The sequence below is a fragment of the Bufo gargarizans genome, chromosome 9 (genome assembly GCF_014858855.1).
Source record: "Bufo gargarizans isolate SCDJY-AF-19 chromosome 9, ASM1485885v1, whole genome shotgun sequence".
Lineage (NCBI taxonomy): Eukaryota > Metazoa > Chordata > Amphibia > Anura > Bufonidae > Bufo > Bufo gargarizans.
Genome location: NC_058088.1, coordinates 198370464 through 198392502, shown reverse-complemented (window position 1 = coordinate 198392502; position 22039 = coordinate 198370464). Strand labels below are relative to the sequence as shown.

The 22039-nt window shown below is 48.5% G+C and overlaps 1 protein-coding gene across 2 annotated transcripts in view; it reads right to left on the bottom strand.

The window, feature by feature from the left end:
- Positions 1–22039, bottom strand: part of C5 (complement C5) — a 58818-nt gene that overhangs the window by 7806 nt on the left and 28973 nt on the right. For both annotated transcript variants that reach the window (XR_006391246.1, XM_044306363.1), the window contains exons 18-33: positions 21554–21644; positions 21399–21481; positions 19872–20011; positions 19504–19725; positions 19359–19419; positions 18804–18893; positions 17647–17859; positions 14967–15042; positions 14391–14550; positions 13801–13896; positions 5397–5574; positions 4066–4271; positions 3834–3986; positions 3422–3484; positions 2971–3052; positions 1897–1963 (exon numbers count right to left, since the gene is read on the bottom strand). Coding sequence is in view for 1 of the 2 variants with exons in the window: in XM_044306363.1 (XP_044162298.1) it covers positions 1897–1963; positions 2971–3052; positions 3422–3484; positions 3834–3986; positions 4066–4271; positions 5397–5574; positions 13801–13896; positions 14391–14550; positions 14967–15042; positions 17647–17859; positions 18804–18893; positions 19359–19419; positions 19504–19725; positions 19872–20011; positions 21399–21481; positions 21554–21644 (1981 nt within the window). In the remaining variant the exon portion in view is untranslated. The remainder of the gene's footprint in view (positions 1–1896; positions 1964–2970; positions 3053–3421; positions 3485–3833; positions 3987–4065; positions 4272–5396; positions 5575–13800; positions 13897–14390; positions 14551–14966; positions 15043–17646; positions 17860–18803; positions 18894–19358; positions 19420–19503; positions 19726–19871; positions 20012–21398; positions 21482–21553; positions 21645–22039) is intronic.

The following is a 22039-nucleotide window of genomic DNA, read 5'->3' as shown; positions in this document are numbered from 1 at the left end:
AGCTGTCTTATAATTATGTTACCACCAGATGGCGCTGCATTCTACTTACAATTATGTAACCACTAGATACAGCTGTCTTCTGATAATTATGTTACCACCAGATGGCGCTGCATTCCACTTACAATTATGTAACCACTAGAGACAGCTGTCTTCTGATAATTATGTTACCACCAGATGGCGCTGCGTTCTACTTACAATTATGTAACCACTAGATACAGCTGTCTTCTGATAATTATGTTACCACCAGATGGCGCTGCATTCCACTTACAATTATGTAACCACTAGAGACAGCTGTCTTCTGATAATTATGTTACCACCAGATGGCGCTGCATTCCACTTACAATTATGTAACCACCCACTAGATACAGCTGTCTTCTGATAATTATGTTACCACCAGATGGCGCTGTGTTCTACTGATCATTATGTAACCACTAGATAGAGCTGTCTTCTTATAATTATGTTACCACCAGATGGCGCTGTGTTCTACTGATCATAATGTAACCATTAAATAGAGCTGTCTTCTTATAATTGTGTTACCACCAGATGGCGCTGTGTTCTACTGATCATAATGTAACCACTAAATAGAGCTGTCTTCTTATAATTGTGTTACCACCAGATGGCGCTGTGTTCTACTGATCATAATGTAACCACTAGATAGAGCTGTCTTCTGATAATTATGTTACCACCAGATGGCGCTGTGTTCTACTTACAATTATGTAACCACTAGATACAGCTGTCTTCTTATAATTGTGTTACCACCAGATGGCGCTGTGTTCTACTGATCATAATGTAACCACTAGATAGAGCTGTCTTCTTATAATTATGTTACCACCAGATGGCGCTGTGTTCTACTGATCATAATGTAACCACTAAATAGAGCTGTCTTCTTATAATTGTGTTACCACCAGATGGCGCTGTGTTCTACTGATCATAATGTAACCACTAGATAGAGCTGTCTTCTGATAATTATGTTACCACCAGATGGCGCTGTGTTCTACTTACAATTATGTAACCACTAGATACAGCTGTCTTCTTATAATTGTGTTACCACCAGATGGCGCTGTGTTCTACTGATCATAATGTAACCACTAAATAGAGCTGTCTTCTTATAATTGTGTTACCACCAGATGGCGCTGTGTTCTACTGATCATAATGTAACCACTAGATAGAGCTGTCTTCTGATAATTATGTTACCACCAGATGGCGCTGTGTTCTACTTACAATTATGTAACCACTAGATACAGCTGTCTTCTTATAATTGTGTTACCACCAGATGGCGCTGTGTTCTACTGATCATAATGTAACCACTAGATAGAGCTGTCTTCTTATAATTATGTTACCACCAGATGGCGCTGCATTCTACTCATACTATGTAACCACTAGATGGCGCTGCGTTTTACTCATACTATGTAACCACTAGATGGCGCTGCATTCTACTCATACTATGTAACCACTAGATGGCGCTGCATTCTACTCATACTGTGTAACCACTAGATGGCGCTGCATTCTACTCATACTATGTAACCACTAGATGGCGCTGCATTCTACTCATACTATGTAACCACTAGATGGCGCTGCATTCTACTCATACTATGTAACCACTAGATGGCGCTGCATTCTACTCATACTATGTAACCACTAGATGGCGCTGCGTTTTACTCATACTATGTAACCACTAGATGGTGCTGCATTCTACTCACACCATGTAACCACCAGATGGCGCTGCATTCTACTCATACTATGTAACCACTAGATGGCGCTGCATTCTACTCATACTATGTAACCACTAGTTTTACCTATAATTATTAGAGGATGGTGTGTTCTGCTTATAATTATGTAACCACATCACATATGAGGGCAGTCAGTGGGATGCTGCATGTGTGTACAGGGCCATACCTGGCGCAGGCTTCTAGGAGCAGCATCTGCGACGTATCGTCATCAAATATGGATTCTTCTGTCTGTGCTAAACAGCGAAAACGACAAAATCGTTAAAATCTGACGAATAAAACGGTTTATAGAAAGAAAGCTTCATTATGAGAAGTTCTGCAGCTTTCTGTATGTCCTCAACATCTGCTTCCTGTCAGTGAACGAATCTATGTTCACATCCACAGATTGAAACACTCACTGCTGAGGGTTTGTTACAGTTGTATCCAGTCTAAAGAATCTTTTAGGATATAAAAAGGCTTGACTGCTCCGTTTTAGGGCTCATTCACATCAGCGCTATTTATTTACGTTCTACTGATCCGTTATAGGAGAAAAAGCCGGATTCAGCACATAACTGAAAGGAACCGCGCCTGACATTGGCTTTAATCGGATCTGTTGGGTTTCACTTTAGGAGAACGTGTTTTTTCGGCAAATAAAAATATCCTGCACACACCGCAGATGTGAACATGCCTTCAACTGCACTGACACATTGTAACAAACTATTTGTGTAGCCATCTCTGCGCACTGGCTCATGTGAATATATGACACTTCATGTAGTGATATGTGGCCCAAGTGCATGGAGGGCAGGCCCAAGTGCATGGAGGGCAGGCCCAAGTGCATGGAGGGCAGGCCCAAGTGCATGGAGGGCAGGCCCAAGTGCATGGAGGGCAGGCCCAAGTGCATGGAGGGCAGGCCCAAGTGCATGGAGGGCAGGCCCAAGTGCATGGAGGGCAGGCCCAAGTGCATGGAGGGCAGGCCCCAGCTGCTCTGTGCACCTCCCGTCCCTCCGGTCCCTCCGCCAGCCCCTCCCTCTCCTTTTTGATTGACAGGGGAGATGCCAATGCAGGAGCCTATCGTCATGAATTAGGAAGGAGAAGCTGGCAGGAGGAGCAAGGGTGCACGGAATGTTTTAGACCCGCCCAGGGGGCACCTAGCTGCTCATCGCCCCCAGCAGGCTGAGAGAAGCAACAGCCTGCTCCAAGTTCAGACAGGTCACATGACACGATTGCAAGCATTAGCGGCGCGCCTGCTGCCGGGATACTTTACATGGGTTTATCTTCTTCTGGATGCGCAGGTCGAATTTGCAGTTTTCCTGTGAGGGGGTCATGATGTGATACACGGTCCGCACCTGCAGAACACACACGTGGTATCAGTGGCAGATAGGAGACGGTGCAATGTGTCGCGCGCTGCGGGAGACGGTGCAATGTGGCGCGCGCTGCGGGAGACGGTGCAATGTGTCGCGCGCTGCGGGAGACGGTGCAATGTGTCGCGCGCTGCGGGAGACGGTGCAATGTGTCGCGCGCTGCGGGAGACGGTGCAATGTGGCGCGCGCTGCGGGAGACGGTGCAATGTGGCGCGCGCTGCGGGAGACGGTGCAATGTGGCGCGCGCTGCGGGAGACGGTGCAATGTGGCGCGCGCTGCGGGAGACGGTACAATGTTATCAATGTCAGGAGGTTAGTTGATGTGATAAGTGGCGCCCGCATGTGGTATACGCACGTTTCCTGTTGCAATCCCTCTGGCGCTCCTCGTGCTGACCACCAGATCGTCTAATTTCGGAACCTGGAAATCAAAGCAGCAGCGTCATTTATGTGATGTGACGTTATCACATAGCGCCAGTCACCACCCCGCCATACGATTGACCGCACTCTTATCATGATATTGCAGCAGAATAGTGACTGCAGCTCTGGATGTGACTGGAGGAAAAGACATATTACAGCAGATTAGGGACTGCAGCTCTGGATGTGACTGGAGGATAAGACATGATATTACAGCAGATTAGGGACTGCAGCTCTGGATGTGACTGGAGGATAAGACATGATATTACAGCAGATTAGGGACTGCAGCTCTGGAGGTGACTGGAGGATAAGACATATAAGCAGAATAATGACTGCAGCTCTGGTGTACTTACCTCTACGGGCCGGGTGAAGGGCTTCGCCTCGGTCAGGCGGTAGCTCTGGAAGTCTCCGGATTTCTTGTAGGAGACTTTCACGTCCATGTTGAGGGAGAGTTTCTCATCCAGGATGGCGATTTCGGTCAGGGCTTCAAGAGCGACGACTGTGTCCTGGACACAAAAGGGTTAAAACAGTGTCAATTCTGAGTGCCCTGGGGCCTGGCGATGTGCAGTAGTCGCGATCCGTCACCTGCGTGGAGAAGAATCCGCCGCCGTATCGTTGCTGCTCTTTCAGCCAGCGGATGATGGGTTGAGCGTAGTCCTTGTCGGCGTTCTTCAGGGCGGTCAGCAGAGCGTACGCCGTCGTCTCCACCATTTTCGCAGTCTCGGTGCTCGGCGCAGTTTTGTCAAATTTCTTCAGCGTATCTTTCCAATATCGATAAACTGGAGGATGACCTGTGAGAAGACACAACCTTCCGGTAATATGACACCCAGGGGCCACACGAGGGTAACGTGCGGGGCCCAAGGTAATGCTGAAGGCTCTGCAACCCTCTGATGGGCTGGTGGTCCATTTCCTCACTGTTTCCAAGATATGTGCTTGCTGTCAGTGGAAGGCAACATCCTTCGTTACAGTTCCTAGCCTAGTCCTGCTCTCAGCTGAGGGTTTGTTGCAATGTATCCCGTGTAAACAATGCTCTGTGAGGGAGACATCCCGGACTCCAGACTGACGTTACCTGCACTGAGACACTGTAACAAACTATCAGGACAGAAGACAGATGCTGCCGTCTTAGGGCACTTTCACACTAGCGTCTTCCTTCTCCAGCGCCAAGTTCTGTCCTAGGGGCTCAATACCGGAAAAGAACGCATCAGTTTTATCCTAATGCATTCTGAATGGAGAGCGATCCGATCAGGAGGCATCAGGACGTCTTCAGTTGAGTCACTGTACAGTTTTGGACGGAGAAAATACCGCAGCATGCTGCGGTATTTTCTCCGTCCAAAATTCCGGACCACTTGCTGGAATGCCGGATCCGGCATTATTTTACATTGCAATGCTTTAATGCTGGATCTGGCCCTAAGTGTTCCGGAAAAACGGATCTGGATTTGCGGTCTGCGCATGAGCAGAACTTAAAAAATGTGAAAAAGATAAATACTGGATCCGTTTTTCCGGAAGACCACTGGAGAGACGGATTCGGTATTGCAATACATTTGTGAGACGGATCCGTCTATAAATGCTGTCCGTTTGCATACAGATTGCTGGAACTGCCTGCCGGAATCCAGCGACGCTAGTGTAAAAGTACCCTTATCTCACAGAGGATTGTGTGGACTGGAAACAACTGTGACAAACCATCAGCTGTGAGAAATATCTGTGTCAGGACAGGGTCTCATCCTGCCGGTGTAAATACCAGTGGTGAGAAATGGCTCCGCAGTGTATAACGTGACGGCCCTTCAGATTCTGCAGAGGGAGCAGGTGGTATACAGGCATGCCGGGGGGAGATGTGGGTGCTGGCACTTCTGATGCTTGTGGGCCCCATACAGACATTGGGGGGCCCCTGTACACATGGCCCCAGCACCCTCACTTACTGACTCCTATAGTGAAGGCTTCGCTCTGTAGCTTCCCATAGGTGTAGCGTTTACTTTGCAGAGTGGCCTCGGATATGGCCAGGGCGTAGGCGGTGACCGCCAGCGAGAAGGTGCTCTGTGCGTTGGAGGCATGCTTCGACAAATACTCTATAGCGCGGTTCCGTGCGTTCTCCACTTGCTGCACAAGAGATGAAAGGGTTAATGTGATCTGATGTAAGGGAGGTATACAGTACAAGAGGTAGTGTGTGTATATAGTGTGTGTCTGTAAGGTACAGTATATATACAGTATGCAATATAGTGTGTCAGGTGAGTATATATATCATAGTGTGTGAGCATGTATATAGTGTCAGGTGAGTATATATAAGTGTGTGAGCATGTATATAGTGTCAGGTGAGTGTATATAAGTGTGTGAGCGTATATATAGTGTCAGGTGAGTATATATATCATGGTGTGTGAGCGTATATATAGTGTCAGGTGAGTATATACATCATAGTGTGTGAGCGTATATATAGTGTCAGGTGAGTATATATATCATGGTGTGTGAGCATGTATATAGTGTCAGGTGAGTATATATATCATAGTGTGTGAGCGTATATATAGTGTCAGGTGAGTATATATAAGTGTGTGAGCGTATATATAGTGTCAGGTGAGTATATATATCATAGTGTGTGAGCGTATATATAGTGTCAGGTGAGTATATACATCATAGTGTGTGAGCGTATATATAGTGTCAGGTGAGTATATATAAGTGTGTGAGCATGTATATAGTGTCAGGTGAGTATATATAAGTGTGTGAGCATATATATAGTGTCAGGTGAGTATATATATCATAGTGTGTGAGCGTATATATAGTGTCAGGTGAGTATATATATCATAGTGTGTGAGCGTATATATAGTGTCAGGTGAGTATATATATCATAGTGTGTGAGCGTATATATAGTGTCAGGTGAGTATATATATCATAGTGTGTGAGCGTATATATAGTGTCAGGTGAGTATATATAAGTGTGTGAGCGTATATATAGTGTCAGGTGAGTATATATAAGTGTGTGAGCATGTATATAGTGTCAGGTGAGTATATATAAGTGTGTGAGCATGTATATAGTGTCAGGTGAGTATATACATCATAGTGTGTGAGCGTATATATAGTGTCAGGTGAGTATATATAAGTGTGTGAGCATGTATATAGTGTCAGGTGAGTATATATAAGTGTGTGAGCATGTATATAGTGTCAGGTGAGTATATATAAGTGTGTGAGCATGTATATAGTGTCAGGTGAGTATATATAAGTGTGTGAGCATGTATATAGTGTCAGGTGAGTATATATACAGTATGCAATATAGTGTGTCAGGTGATTATATATATCAGTGTGTGAGCGTATATATAGTGTCAGGTGAGTGTGTATATATATATATACACTGTATACAGTATCAGCTGAGTGTATATATAGTGTCAGGTGAGTGTATATATATATATATATATATACACTGTATACAGTATCAGCTGAGTGTATATATAGTGTCAGGTGAGTGTGTATATATATATATATACACTGTATACAGTATCAGCTGAGTGTATATATAGTGTCAGGTGAGTGTGTATATATATATATACACTGTATACAGTATCAGCTGAGCGTATATATAGTGTCAGGTGAGTGTGTATATATATATATATACACTGTATACAGTATCAGCTGAGTGTATATATAGTGTCAGGTGAGTGTGTATATATATATATATATATATATACACTGTATACAGTATCAGCTGAGTGTATATATAGTGTCAGGTGAGTGTGTATATATCAGTGTGTGAGCATATATATAATGTCAGGTGAGTGTGTATATATATATACACTGTATACAGTATCAGCTGAGTGTATATATAGTGTCAGGTGAGTGTGAATATATATATATATATACACTGTATACAGTATCAGCTGAGTGTATATATAGTGTCAGGTGAGTATATATATATAAGTGTGTGAGCATATATATAGTGTCAGGTGAGTGTGTGTATATGCAGAGCCCCCGGGATCCTGAGACTGAAGTCGTCTTTAGACCGACCTCCTCGGTACAGGAGTGAGAGTAGTAATAACTGTGATCAATGTGTGCAACCCCGAAATGTTATCCAATCTTTGCCATATATATGTTTTACATCACTGAGATTTGGGGCGTAAGCAAAGTCATGTGAAAATCACATCTTTGGAAAAATGAAACACCCTAAAATAGATATAGTGTGTACTGTTTGTATATTATACTGTATAAACAATACACACATGTATATGTATATAGTGTGTCTGAGGAGTGTATTTATATATTATAGTGTGTCGGGGGTATGTACAGGTGTAAGACAAAGTATGTGAACCCTTTAGAATGATCTGGATTTCTGCACAAATTGCTCATAAAATGTGATCTGATCTTCATCTCAGTCACAACAATAGACAATAAACAACCGAGAATATTGCTGAGCTGAGACCGTTCTGTAGAGAGGAACAGTGAAGAATTACTCCTGACCGTTCTGTAAAGAGGATCGGTGAAGAATTACTCCTGACCGTTCTGTAAAGAGGATCGGTGAAGAATTACTCCTGACCGTTCTGTAAAGAGGAACAGTGAAGAATTACTCCTGACCGTTCTGTAAAGAGGATCGGTGAAGAATTACTCCTGACCGTTCTGTAGAGAGGAACAGTGAAGAATTACTCCTGACCGTTCTGTAAAGAGGATCGGTGAAGAATTACTCCTGACCGTTCTGTACAGAGGAACAGTGAAGAATTACTCCTGACCGTTCTGTAGAGAGGAACAGTGAAGAATTACTCCTGACCGTTCTGTAGAGAGGAACAGTGAAGAATTACTCCTGACCGTTCTGTACAGAGGAACAGTGAAGAATTACTCCTGACCGTTCTGTAGAGAGGAACAGTGAAGAATTACTCCTGACCGTTCTGTACAGAGGAACAGTGAAGAATTACTCCTGACCGTTCTGTAGAGAGGAACAGTGAAGAATTACTCCTGACCGTTCTGTAGAGAGGAACAGTGAAGAATTACTCCTGACCGTTCTGTAGAGAGGAACAGTGAAGAATTACTCCTGACCGTTCTGTAGAGAGGAACAGTGAAGAATTACTCCTGACCGTTCTGTAGAGAGGAACAGTGAAGAATTACTCCTGACCGTTCTGTAGAGAGGAACAGTGAAGAATTACTCCTGACCGTTCTGTAGAGAGGAACAGTGAAGAATTACTCCTGACCGTTCTGTAGAGAGGAACAGTGAAGAATTACTCCTGACCGTTCTGTAGAGAGGAACAGTGAAGAATTACTCCTGACCGTTCTGTACAGAGGAACAGTGAAGAATTACTCCTGACCGTTCTGTACAGAGGAACAGTGAAGAATTACTCCTGACCGTTCTGTAGAGAGGAACAGTGAAGAATTACTCCTGACCGTTCTGTAGAGAGGAACAGTGAAGAATTACTCCTGACCGTTCTGTAGAGAGGAACAGTGAAGAATTACTCCTGACCGTTCTGTAAAGAGGAACAGTGAAGAATTACTCCTGACCGTTCTGTACAGAGGAACAGTGAAGAATTACTCCTGACCGTTCTGTACAGAGGAACAGTGAAGAATTACTCCTGACCGTTCTGTAGAGAGGAACAGTGAAGAATTACTCCTGACCGTTCTGTAGAGAGGAACAGTGAAGAATTACTCCTGACCGTTCTGTAGAGAGGAACAGTGAAGAATTACTCCTGACCGTTCTGTACAGAGGAACAGTGAAGAATTACTCCTGACCGTTCTGTAGAGAGGAACAGTGAAGAATTACTCCTGACCGTTCTGTAGAGAGGAACAGTGAAGAATTACTCCTGACCGTTCTGTAAAGAGGAACAGTGAAGAATTACTCCTGACCGTTCTGTAGAGAGGAACAGTGAAGAATTACTCCTGACCGTTCTGTAGAGAGGAACAGTGAAGAATTACTCCTGACCGTTCTGTAGAGAGGAACAGTGAAGAATTACTCCTGACCGTTCTGTACAGAGGAACAGTGAAGAATTACTCCTGACCGTTCTGTAGAGAGGAACAGTGAAGAATTACTCCTGACCGTTCTGTAGAGAGGAACAGTGAAGAATTACTCCTGACAGTTCTGTAGAGAGGAACAGTGAAGAATTACTCCTGACCGTTCTGTAAAGAGGAACAGTGAAGAATTACTCCTGACCGTTCTGTAGAGAGGAACAGTGAAGAATTACTCCTGACCGTTCTGTAGAGAGGAACAGTGAAGAATTACTCCTGACCGTTCTGTAGAGAGGAACAGTGAAGAATTACTCCTGACCGTTCTGTACAGAGGAACAGTGAAGAATTACTCCTGACCGTTCTGTAAAGAGGAACAGTGAAGAATTACTCCTGACCGTTCTGTACAGAGGAACAGTGAAGAATTACTCCTGACCGTTCTGTACAGAGGAACAGTGAAGAATTACTCCTGACCGTTCTGTAGAGAGGAACAGTGAAGAATTACTCCTGACCGTTCTGTAGAGAGGAACAGTGAAGAATTACTCCTGACCGTTCTGTAGAGAGGAACAGTGAAGAATTACTCCTGACCGTTCTGTAGAGAGGAACAGTGAAGAATTACTCCTGACCGTTCTGTACAGAGGAACAGTGAAGAATTACTCCTGACCGTTCTGTAAAGAGGAATGGTGAAGAATTACTCCTGACCGTTCTGTAAAGAGGAACAGTGAAGAATTACTCCTGACCGTTCTGTAAAGAGGAACGGTGAAGAATTACTCCTGACCGTTCTGTAGAGAGGAACAGTGAAGAATTACTCCTGACCGTTCTGTACAGAGGAACAGTGAAGAATTACTCCTGACCGTTCTGTACAGAGGAACAGTGAAGAATTACTCCTGACCGTTCTGTAGAGAGGAACAGTGAAGAATTACTCCTGACCGTTCTGTAGAGAGGAACAGTGAAGAATTACTCCTGACCGTTCTGTAGAGAGGAACAGTGAAGAATTACTCCTGACCGTTCTGTACAGAGGAACAGTGAAGAATTACTCCTGACCGTTCTGTAGAGAGGAACAGTGAAGAATTACTCCTGACCGTTCTGTACAGAGGAACAGTGAAGAATTACTCCTGACCGTTCTGTAGAGAGGAACAGTGAAGAATTACTCCTGACCGTTCTGTAGAGAGGAACAGTGAAGAATTACTCCTGACCGTTCTGTAGAGAGGAATGGCCAAGAATTACTCCTGACCGTTGTGCCCGTCTGATCTGCAACTACAGGGAACGTCTGGTGGAAGTTATTGCTGCCAAAGGAGGTTCAACCAGTTATTACATCCAAGGGTTCACATACTTTCTCCACCTGCACTGTGACTGTTTACATGGTGCGTTCAATAAAAACATGGTGAAATTTAACTCTTTGTGTGTTATTAGGTTAAGCCGACTGTGATTGTCTATTGTTGTGACTGAGATGGAGATCAGATCACATTTTATGAGCAATTTGTGCAGAGATCCACATCATTCCAAAGGGTTCACATACTTTGTCTTGCAACTGTATATAAATATATATATTATAGTGTATACAGTGTCAGGTGAGTATATATAGTGTATACAGTGTCAGGTGAGTATATATAGTGTATACAGTGTCAGGTGAGTACATATAGTGTATACAGTGTCAGGTGAGTATATATAGTGTATACAGTGTCAGGTGAGTATATATAGTGTATACAGTGTCAGGTGAGTACATATAGTGTATACAGTGTCAGGTGAGTACATATAGTGTATACAATGTCAGGTGAGTATATATAGTGTATACAGTGTCAGGTGAGTACATAGTGTATACAGTGGCAGGTGAGTACATATAGTGTATACAGTGTCAGGCGAGTACATATAGTGTATACAGTGTCAGGCGAGTACATATAGTGTATACAGTGTCAGGCGAGTACATAGTGTATACAATGTCAGGTGAGTACATATAGTGTATACAGTGTCAGGTGAGTACATAGTGTATACAGTGTCAGGTGAGTACATAGTGTATACAGTGTCAGGTGAGTACATAGTGTATACAATGTCAGGTGAGTACATATAGTGTATACAGTGTCAGGTGAGTATATATAGTGTATACAGTGTCAGGTGAGTACATATAGTGTATACAATGTCAGGTGAGTATATATAGTGTATACAATGTCAGGTGAGTACATAGTGTATACAATGTCAGGTGAGTATATATAGTGTATACAGTGTCAGGTGAGTACATCTAGTGTATACAGTGTCAGGTGAGTACATAGTGTATACAGTGTCAGGTGAGTACATAGTGTATACAGTGTCAGGTGAGTACATATAGTGTATACAGTGTCAGGTGAGTACATATAGTGTATACAGTGTCAGGTGAGTACATATAGTGTATACAGTGTCAGGTGAGTACATAGTGTATACAGTGTCAGGTGAGTACATAGTGTATACAGTGTCAGGTGAGTACATATAGTGTATACAGTGTCAGGTGAGTACATAGTGTATACAGTGTCAGGTGAGTACATATAGTGTATACAGTGTCAGGTGAGTACATAGTGTATACAGTGTCAGGTGAGTACATAGTGTATACAGTGTCAGGCGAGTACATAGTGTATACAGTGTCAGGTGAGTACATATAGTGTCTACAGTGTCAGGTGAGTACATATAGTGTCTACAGTGTCAGGTGAGTACATAGTGTATACAGTGTCAGGTGCGTACATAGTGTATACAGTGTCAGGCGAGTACATAGTGTATACAGTGTCAGGCGAGTACATAGTGTATACAGTGTCAGGTGAGTACATATAGTGTATACAGTGTCAGGTGAGTACATATAGTGTATACAGTGTCAGGTGAGTACATAGTGTATACAGTGTCAGGTGAGTACATAGTGTATACAGTGTCAGGTGAGTACATATAGTGTATACAGTGTCAGGTGAGTACATAGTGTATACAGTGTCAGGTGAGTACATAGTGTATACAGTGTCAGGCGAGTACATAGTGTATACAGTGTCAGGCGAGTACATATAGTGTATACAGTGTCAGGTGAGTACATAGTGTATACAGTGTCAGGTGAGTACATAGTGTATACAGTGTCAGGTGAGTACATAGTGTATACAGTGTCAGGTGAGTACATAGTGTATACAGTGTCAGGTGAGTACATAGTGTATACAGTGTCAGGTGAGTACATATAGTGTATACAGTGTCAGGTGAGTACATAGTGTATACAGTGTCAGGTGAGTACATATAGTGTATACAGTGTCAGGTGAGTACATAGTGTATACAGTGTCAGGTGAGTACATAGTGTATACAATGTCAGGTGAGTACATATAGTGTATACAGTGTCAGGTAAGTACATATAGTGTACATAGTGTCAGGTGAGTACATATAGTGTATACAGTGTCAGGTGAGTACATAGTGTATACAGTGGCAGGTGAGTACATAGTGTATACAGTGGCAGGTGAGTACATATAGTGTATACAGTGTCAGGTGAGTACATATAGTGTATACAGTGTCAGGTGAGTACATAGTGTATACAGTGTCAGGTGAGTACATATAGTGTCTACAGTGTCAGGTGAGTACATATAGTGTCTACAGTGTCAGGTGAGTACATATAGTGTATACAATGTCAGGTGAGTACATAGTGTATACAGTGGCAGGTGAGTATATATAGTGTATACAGTGTCAGGTGAGTACATAGTGTATACAGTGTCAGGTGAGTACATAGTGTATACAGTGTCAGGTGAGTACATATAGTGTATACAGTGTCAGGTGAGTACATATAGTGTATACAGTGTCAGGTGAGTACATAGTGTATACAGTGTCAGGTGAGTACATATAGTGTATACAGTGTCAGGTGAGTACATAGTGTATACAGTGTCAGGTGAGTACATAGTGTATACAGTGTCAGGTGAGTACATAGTGTATACAGTGTCAGGTGAGTACATAGTGTATACAGTGTCAGGTGAGTACATAGTGTATACAGTGTCAGGTGAGTACATAGTGTATACAGTGTCAGGTGAGTACATATAGTGTATACAGTGTCAGGCGAGTACATATAGTGTATACAGTGTCAGGCGAGTACATATAGTGTATACAGTGTCAGGTGAGTACATAGTGTATACAGTGGCAGGTGAGTACATAGTGTATACAGTGGCAGGTGAGTACATAGTGTATACAGTGTCAGGTGAGTACATAGTGTATACAGTGTCAGGTGAGTACATAGTGTATACAGTGTCAGGTGAGTACATAGTGTATACAGTGTCAGGCGAGTACATATAGTGTATACAGTGTCAGGCGAGTACATATAGTGTATACAGTGTCAGGTGAGTACATAGTGTATACAGTGGCAGGTGAGTACATAGTGTATACAGTGGCAGGTGAGTACACACATTACATACAGTGTCAGGAGTATATATATATATATTGCACTTACGACGAGCGGACACATGTGGAAGGCCTTCTGGATGCTGATGACGCCGTATGCAGTCAGGTACAGGGTCTTCTCAGCAGCTTCTCGGGGGATGGTGCCCTGATGGTGCAGGAGAGACAGAGGCATCAGGATCCTATAGAAGTGGGGCGTTCCTGCTCCCCCTGTATGATGCTCCCCCTGTATGATGCTCCCCCTGTATGATGCTCCCCCTGTATGATGCTCCCCCTGTATGATGCTCCCCCTGTATGATGCTCCCCCTGCACATTCGCTGCGGTGGATTTCAGGGAGATCCTTTTTACGGATCTGTAGTGTCTCCTGCTGCATTGTGGGTAAATCCGGGGTCTGAGGACAGAGCGCTTACACCGTATGGAGGATTCTGCTTCTGGGATAGTAAATGCTGCCCCAAGAGACGACCCTGACAGAGATAACGTGTTGTCGGGGCAATAAAGGGTTATTTAAAAGGGCCGACGTCTACGCTGCTGTACATGAAGTTTCATTGTGAAAAGTTCTGCACCTTTCTAATAGACTTATGTTTAAAACCTTTTCAGGATCTCTGCTTGCTGTCATGCTGTAGGACCCATCCCGGACCTCACCTGCAGTTTTACGGGCTGGCTGGTGGATCTCTCCTCGAAGGACCCATCTGTAGACTGCCGGTTCTCGATCAGCCACAGGAGGGTGTTACACACGGACAGCTGATCGATCGGAACGTACTGATGAACGTCGCCAAAGATGCGCAGAGCGAAGGCCGTCATCCTGCGGAGCACATCATAACTTCACACCCTGCAGAACCCACACTGCTCTGCCTAAGGCCTCATGCACACTGCCGTCGCTCGGATGAGGACCCATTCACTTCAATGGGGCCGCAAAAGATGCGGACAACACTCCGCGTGCTGTCCGCATCCGCTGCCCTGTTCCGTGGGCCGCAACAAAATATAACCGGTCCTATTCTTGGCCGCGCTTTGTGGACAAGAATAGGCACCTAAATGTAAAGGCTGTGTGTGCCGTTCCACAAATTGCAGAGCCCACACGGACGCCATCCATGTTATGTGGATCCACAATTTGCGGACCGCAAACACACCACGATTGTGTGCATGCGGCCCTAAGTGTCAGTCTTCACTGTCACTCTGGCCTTCTATTCCTGCATCCCACTGTCGTGTCCCTGTACGTACCAGGTGCTGGGGTCACTGTCCCTCCACAGACTGTATGAGTAATCTCTGTTTCGGAACGACAGGATGCTGGTTACCCCTACAACAAAAGTGCTATTAGGCTGATTAGGCACATGGCTGATTGTGGGGGAGGGGTGTAGAGGGGCGTCAGGGGTGCAGAGCGGGGGAGGAGTGACTGTGGGGTGGAGAGGGGGGAGGAGTGACTGTGGGGTGTAGAGCGGGGGAGGAGTGACTGTGGGGTGTAGAGCGGGGGAGGAGTGACTGTGGGGTGGAGAGGGGGGAGGAGTGACTGTGGGGTGTAGAGCGGGGGAGGAGTGACTGTGGGGTGTAGAGCGGGGGAGGAGTGACTGTGGGGTGTAGAGGGGGGAGGAGTGACTGTGGGGTGTAGAGGGGCGTCAGGCGTGTAGAGGGGGGAGGATTGACTGTGGGGTGGAGAGGCTGGAGGAGTGACTGTGGGGTGTAGAGGGGGGAGGAGTGACTGTGGGGTGTAGAGGGGGGAGGAGTGACTGTGGGGTGTAGAGGGGGGAGGAGTGACTGTGGGTTTAGAGGGGGGAGGAGTGACTGTGGGGTGTAGATGGGGGGAGGAGTGACTGTGGGGTGTAGAGGGGGAGGAGTGACTGTGGGGTGCAGAGCGGGAGGAGTGACTGTGGGGTGTAGAGGGGGGAGGAGTGACTGTGGGGTGCAGAGCGGGAGGAGTGACTGTGGGGTGCAGAGCGGGAGGAGTGACTGTGGGGTGCAGAGCGGGAGGAGTGACTGTGGGGTGCAGAGCGGGAGGAGTGACTGTGGGGTGCAGAGCGGGAGGAGTGACTGTGGGGTGCAGAGCGGTGTCAGGGGTGCAGAGCGGGAGGAGTGACTGTGGGGTGCAGAGCGGGAGGAGTGACTGTGGGGTGCAGAGCGGGAGGAGTGACTGTGGGGTGCAGAGCGGGAGCAGTGACTGTGGGGTGCAGAGCGGGAGCAGTGACTGTGGGGTGCAGAGCGGGAGCAGTGACTGTGGGGTGCAGAGCGGGAGCAGTGACTGTGGGGTGCAGAGCGGGAGCAGTGACTGTGGGGTGCAGAGTGGGAGGAGTGACTGTGGGGTGCAGAGCGGGAGGAGTGACTGTGGGGTGCAGAGCGGGAGGAGTGACTGTGGGGTGCAGAGCGGGAGGAGTGACTGTGGGGTGCAGAGCGGTGTCAGGGGTGCAGAGCGGGAGGAGTGACTGTGGGGTGCAGAGCGGGAGGAGTGACTGTGGGGTGCAGAGCGGGAGGAGTGACTGTGGGGTGCAGAGCGGGAGGAGTGACTGTGGGGTGCAGAGCGGGAGCAGTGACTGTGGGGTGCAGAGCGGGAGCAGTGACTGTGGGGTGCAGAGCGGGAGCAGTGACTGTGGGGTGCAGAGCGGGAGCAGTGACTGTGGGGTGCAGAGCGGGAGCAGTGACTGTGGGGTGCAGAGCGGGAGCAGTGACTGTGGGGTGCAGAGCGGGAGCAGTGACTGTGGGGTGCAGAGCGGGTGAGAGTGGGAGGAGTGACTGTGGGGTGCAGAGCGGGAGGAGTGACTGTGGGGTGCAGAGCGGGAGGAGTGACTGTGGGGTGCAGAGCGGGAGGAGTGACTGTGGGGTGCAGAGCGGTGTCAGGGGTGCAGAGCGGGAGGAGTGACTGTGGGGTGCAGAGCGGGAGGAGTGACTGTGGGGTGCAGAGCGGGAGGAGTGACTGTGGGGTGCAGAGCGGGAGCAGTGACTGTGGGGTGCAGAGCGGGAGCAGTGACTGTGGGGTGCAGAGCGGGAGCAGTGACTGTGGGGTGCAGAGCGGGAGCAGTGACTGTGGGGTGCAGAGCGGGAGGAGTGACTGTGGGGTGCAGAGCGGGAGGAGTGACTGTGGGGTGCAGAGCGGAGGAGTGACTGTGGGGTGCAGAGCGGGAGCAGTGACTGTGGGGTGCAGAGCGGGAGCAGTGACTGTGGGGTGCAGAGCGGGAGGAGTGACTGTGGGGTGCAGAGCGGGAGGAGTGACTGTGGGGTGCAGAGCGGGAGGAGTGACTGTGGGGTGCAGAGCGGGAGCAGTGACTGTGGGGTGCAGAGCGGGAGCAGTGACTGTGGGGTGCAGAGCGGGAGGAGTGACTGTGGGGTGCAGAGCGGGAGGAGTGACTGTGGGGTGCAGAGCGGGAGCAGTGACTGTGGGGTGCAGAGCGGGAGGAGTGACTGTGGGGTGCAGAGCGGGAGGAGTGACTGTGGGGTGCAGAGCGGGAGGAGTGACTGTGGGGTGCAGAGCGGGAGCAGTGACTGTGGGGTGCAGAGCGGGAGCAGTGACTGTGGGGTGCAGAGCGGGAGCAGTGACTGTGGGGTGCAGAGCGGGAGGAGTGACTGTGGGGTGCAGAGCGGGAGGAGTGACTGTGGGGTGCAGAGCGGGAGGAGTGACTGTGGGGTGCAGAGCGGGAGGAGTGACTGTGGGGTGCAGAGCGGGAGGAGTGACTGTGGGGTGCAGAGCGGGAGGAGTGACTGTGGGGTGCAGAGCGGGAGCAGTGACTGTGGGGTGCAGAGCGGGAGCAGTGACTGTGGGGTGCAGAACGGGAGGAGTGACTGTGGGGTGCAGAGCGGGAGGAGTGACTGTGGGGTGCAGAGCGGGAGGAGTGACTGTGGGGTGCAGAGCGGGAGGAGTGACTGTGGGGTGCAGAGCGGGAGGAGTGACTGTGGGGTGTCAGGGGTTAGCACTCACCTTCTCTTATCTTTTTCTTCATGGTCAGCTGTGCAGTGAAGATGTTGTCCCCCAGGAGACTCCACTGCTTCTTGGTCTCCAGATAATGGTAGACGTAGAATACGGGGGCCACCCTCGCCAGCTCCGTCTCTGCGCTGCCTTTGGGGATGCTCACCAGGTACCTCACCCCTTCCTCATTAAGGACCGAGTCGATCACCTCACCCAGAATGTTCCCTGTGGTTACAGGAAGAAGGGGTGGCAGGTCACTAGTGCACATCAAAGATGTTCACACCCAGAGCTGCACTCACTATTCTGCCGTCACATCATGTTGTATACTGCTGTCACAGCCAGAGCTGTAGTCATATCATGTCCTATACTCCAGTCACAGTCAGATCTGCACTCACTATTCTGCTGTCACTCCATGTCCTATACTCCAGTCACAGTCAGATCTGCACTCACTATTCTGCTGTCACTCCATGTCCTATACTCCAGTCACAGTCTGATCTGCACTCACTATTCTGCTGTGACACCATGTCCTATACTCCAGTCACAGCCAGAGCTGCACTCACTATTCTGCTGTGACACAGTGTCCTATACTCCAGTCACAGTCAGATCTGCACTCACTATTCTGCTGTCACTCCATGTCCTATACTCCAGTCACAGTCTGATCTGCACTCACTATTCTGCTGTGACACCATGTCCTATACTCCAGTCACAGCCAGAGCTGCACTCACTATTCTGCTGTGACACAGTGTCCTATACTCCAGTCACAGTCAGATCTGCACTCACTATTCTGCTGTCACACCATGTCCTATACTCCAATCACAGCCGGAGCTGCACACTCACTATTCTGCTGTCACACAGCCGAAGCTGTGTCCTATACTCCAGTCACAGTCTGATCTGCACTCACTATTCTGCTGTGACACCATGTCCTATACTCCAGTCACAGCCAGAGCTGCACTCACTATTCTGCTGTGACACAGTGTCCTATACTCCAGTCACAGCCGGAGCTGCACTCACTATTCTGCTGTCACACAGCCGGAGCTGCATGCTAGGAGGCTGAACAGATCCCACAATGCCGAGCACCATGGGAGATCAGCTCAGCTGTGATGAGCAGCAGTTGTCTGGCCGGTCTGTAGTGCATGCTGGGACTTGTAGTCCCACGGGGGTGTTGTTACCGTTAATGGAGAAGATGCGGCTGATGCTGGACTTGGGCACGACGTTGGCTGGAATCTTATAGTGTAAATCCTGCTGCCTCTTCATCACACCTGAAGTGAATGGAATCAGCAGTGAGCTGGGTCAAAGAGCTGACAATCAGGGGGCACGGAGCTGGCAGTCTCATCTGTTCAGCTTCCGCCGCGCAGAAAGTGCCAGAAATTCCACAATAAAAATAATGGTTAGCGTCAGGTTTTATCTCATTGCCGTTTTGGAAATCTCTGCTTGCTGTCAGTGAATGGGATCATTATGGTCAGAGGCTCATGACCTGTCTGGTGCTAAACAGCCTGGCCTCCAGACTGATACACTGTAACGAAGCATCAGGAAAGGAGGATTTTCTAGACTGGATACATTGTAACAAACCTGCAGCTGTGTACTCGACTAGGTCAAAACAGGTTTCAGTCTCTAGATTCAATTGCAGAATGTTTCCACTCACTGACGGCAAGCAGAGATCTTGAAAATGGTCAGGAATTGAAGCACAAGGTCTATAATAAAGGTGTGTGAGCCCCAGCCCGTACCGCGGAGGCCCTGCGGATCCAGCGTGAATCCGGCGCTCTGCTCCATCTTAATGCCCTCCGGCTGGAAGAGATGAGAAGGTCACATGGTAATTAAAGGGACAGTGCGCTTGTCTTGTGTCCCCTCCCCCTTTGCTCGCTCGCCTACCACGACCCGCAGCGTTTTCACCACTTTCTCGCTGTTGAAGGCGACGTCCAGGGTGAAGGTGATGGGGTGCAGGCCGAGCTCCAGCGGCAGGATGTTGTAGGTGAAGGACCTGGGGACATTCGGCTGGAACTCCGTGCTGCAGCCTTTGTGTCCCACACTCCGGACGCCTTTCGATTCGTCCACCAGACAGATTTCTTTGCCCACAGACACACGGACGCAGCCCTGAGCGGTGAGGGGGGTCATTAGAATGTCACATCAGCAAGGAAGCTGGGGGACAACCAATATGGCCGCCACCAAACCTTCCTGGTTACCCTGTCATACCCCCCTCCATCACTAGGGGGCTCACCCAGCTTTCCGGGGACACTTACCTTCACTGTGGTGCTCTGGTAGTTGTAGACGGTGACCTGGATCTCCACCTGCTCCCCTCGGATGACGGAGTACGGCAGCTGCACCTCTAGGAACAAGTTCTTGAACACCGTGATCTGGAGCGGATCCGCCACACACACGCCTGCAAGACCGGAACCGTCAGGAAGCAGCCGCCAAGACAGCGCCGCTGCTCTCCAGTTACTCCATATTTACCTGACCACTAGGGGGCCCTGTTCCATTGCAGACTTCCTCCCCCTGACCACTAGGGGGCCCTGTTCCATTACAGACTGCCTTCCCCTGACCACTAGGGGGCCATGTTCCATTACAGACTTCCTCCCGTTGACCACTAGGGGACCTTGTTCCATTACAGACTTCCTCCCCCTGACCACTAGGGGGCCCTGTTCCATTACAGACTGCCTTCCCCTGAACACTAGGGGGCCCTGTTCCATTACAGACTTCCTTTCCCTGACCACTAGGGGGCCCTGTTCCATTGCAGACTTCCTCCCCCTGACCACTAGGGGGCCCTGTTCCATTACAGACTGCCTTCCCCTGACCACTAGGGGGCCATGTTCCATTACAGACTTCCTCCCGTTGACCACTAGGGGACCTTGTTCCATTACAGACTTCCTCCCCCTGACCACTAGGGGGCCCTGTTCCATTACAGACTGCCTTCCCCTGAACACTAGGGGGCCCTGTTCCATTACAGACTTCCTTTCCCTGACCACTAGGGGGCCCTGTTCCATTACAGACTTCCTCCCCTGAACACTAGGGGGCCCTGTTCCATTACAGACTTCCTCCCTGAACACTAGGGGGCCCTGTTCCATTACAGACTTCCTCCCCTGAACACTAGGGGGCCCTGTTCCATTACAGACTGCCTTCCCCTGACCACTAGGGGGCCCTGTTCCATTACAGACTTCCTTTCCCTGACCACTAGGGGGCCCTGTTCCATTACAGACTTCCTCCCCTGACCACTAGGGGGCCCTGTTCCATTACAGACTTCCTCCCCTGACCACTAGGGGGCCATGTTCCATTACAGACTTCCTCCCGTTGACCACTAGGGGGCCTTGTTCCATTACAGACTTCCTCCCCCTAACCACTAGGGGGCCCTGTTCCATTACAGACTGCCTTCCCCTGAACACTAGGGGGCCCTGTTCCATTACAGACTTCCTCCCCTGAACACTAGGGGGCCCTGTTCCATTACAGACTGCCTTCCCCTGACCACTAGGGGGCCCTGTTCCATTACAGACTTCCTCCCCTGAACACTAGGGGGCCCTGTTCCATTACAGACTTCCTCCCCTGAACACTAGGGGGCCCTGTTCCATTACAGACTGCCTTCCCCTGACCACTAGGGGGCCCTGTTCCATTACAGACTTCCTCCCCTGAACACTAGGGGGCCCTGTTCCATTACAGACTTCCTCCCCTGAACACTAGGGGGCCCTGTTCCATTACAGACTTCCTCCCCTGACCACTAGGGGGCCCTGTTCCATTACAGACTTCCTCCCCTTGACCACTAGGCTCGCATTGCGTACCTTTGTCAGACATGCCGATCCCCTGGATCTCCCAAGTGGTCAGAGAGTCTGGAAGGGTCAGACCAGTTTCCTTGAAGCCTCGTCTGAGGAGAAGACAGAGAATTACATCTATGATTACAGACTCCACCCCTGAAGTAAAACTATAGGGAGGTCACCTGTCAGAGATGGAGAGCTCCTCCCATAGCCAGCTTTCTGGAAAATAACTCCGGACTTCTGGTTCATCCAAATCAAGAACCGTCCTGATATCTGAAGAGACGAGAAGAGGACGTCACCCGAGGTTACAGCAGCCAGAGTGGCCATTATAATACCACCCCCCCCCCCTTGTCTTAGTTTATGATTACCGCCCCCACCACTTGTCTTAGTTTATAATACCGCCCCCCCCACTTGTCTTAGTTTATAATACCGCCCCCACCACTTGTCTTAGTTTATACTACCGCCCCCACCACTTGTCTTAGTTTATAATACCGCCCCCACCACTTGTCTTAGTTTATAATACCGCCCCCACCACTTGTCTTAGTTTATAATACCACCCCCACACTTGTCTTAGTTATAATACGCCCCCCCACCTTGGATTAGTTTATAATACCGCCCCCACCACTTGTCTTAGTTTATAATACCGCCCCCACCACTTGTCTTAGTTT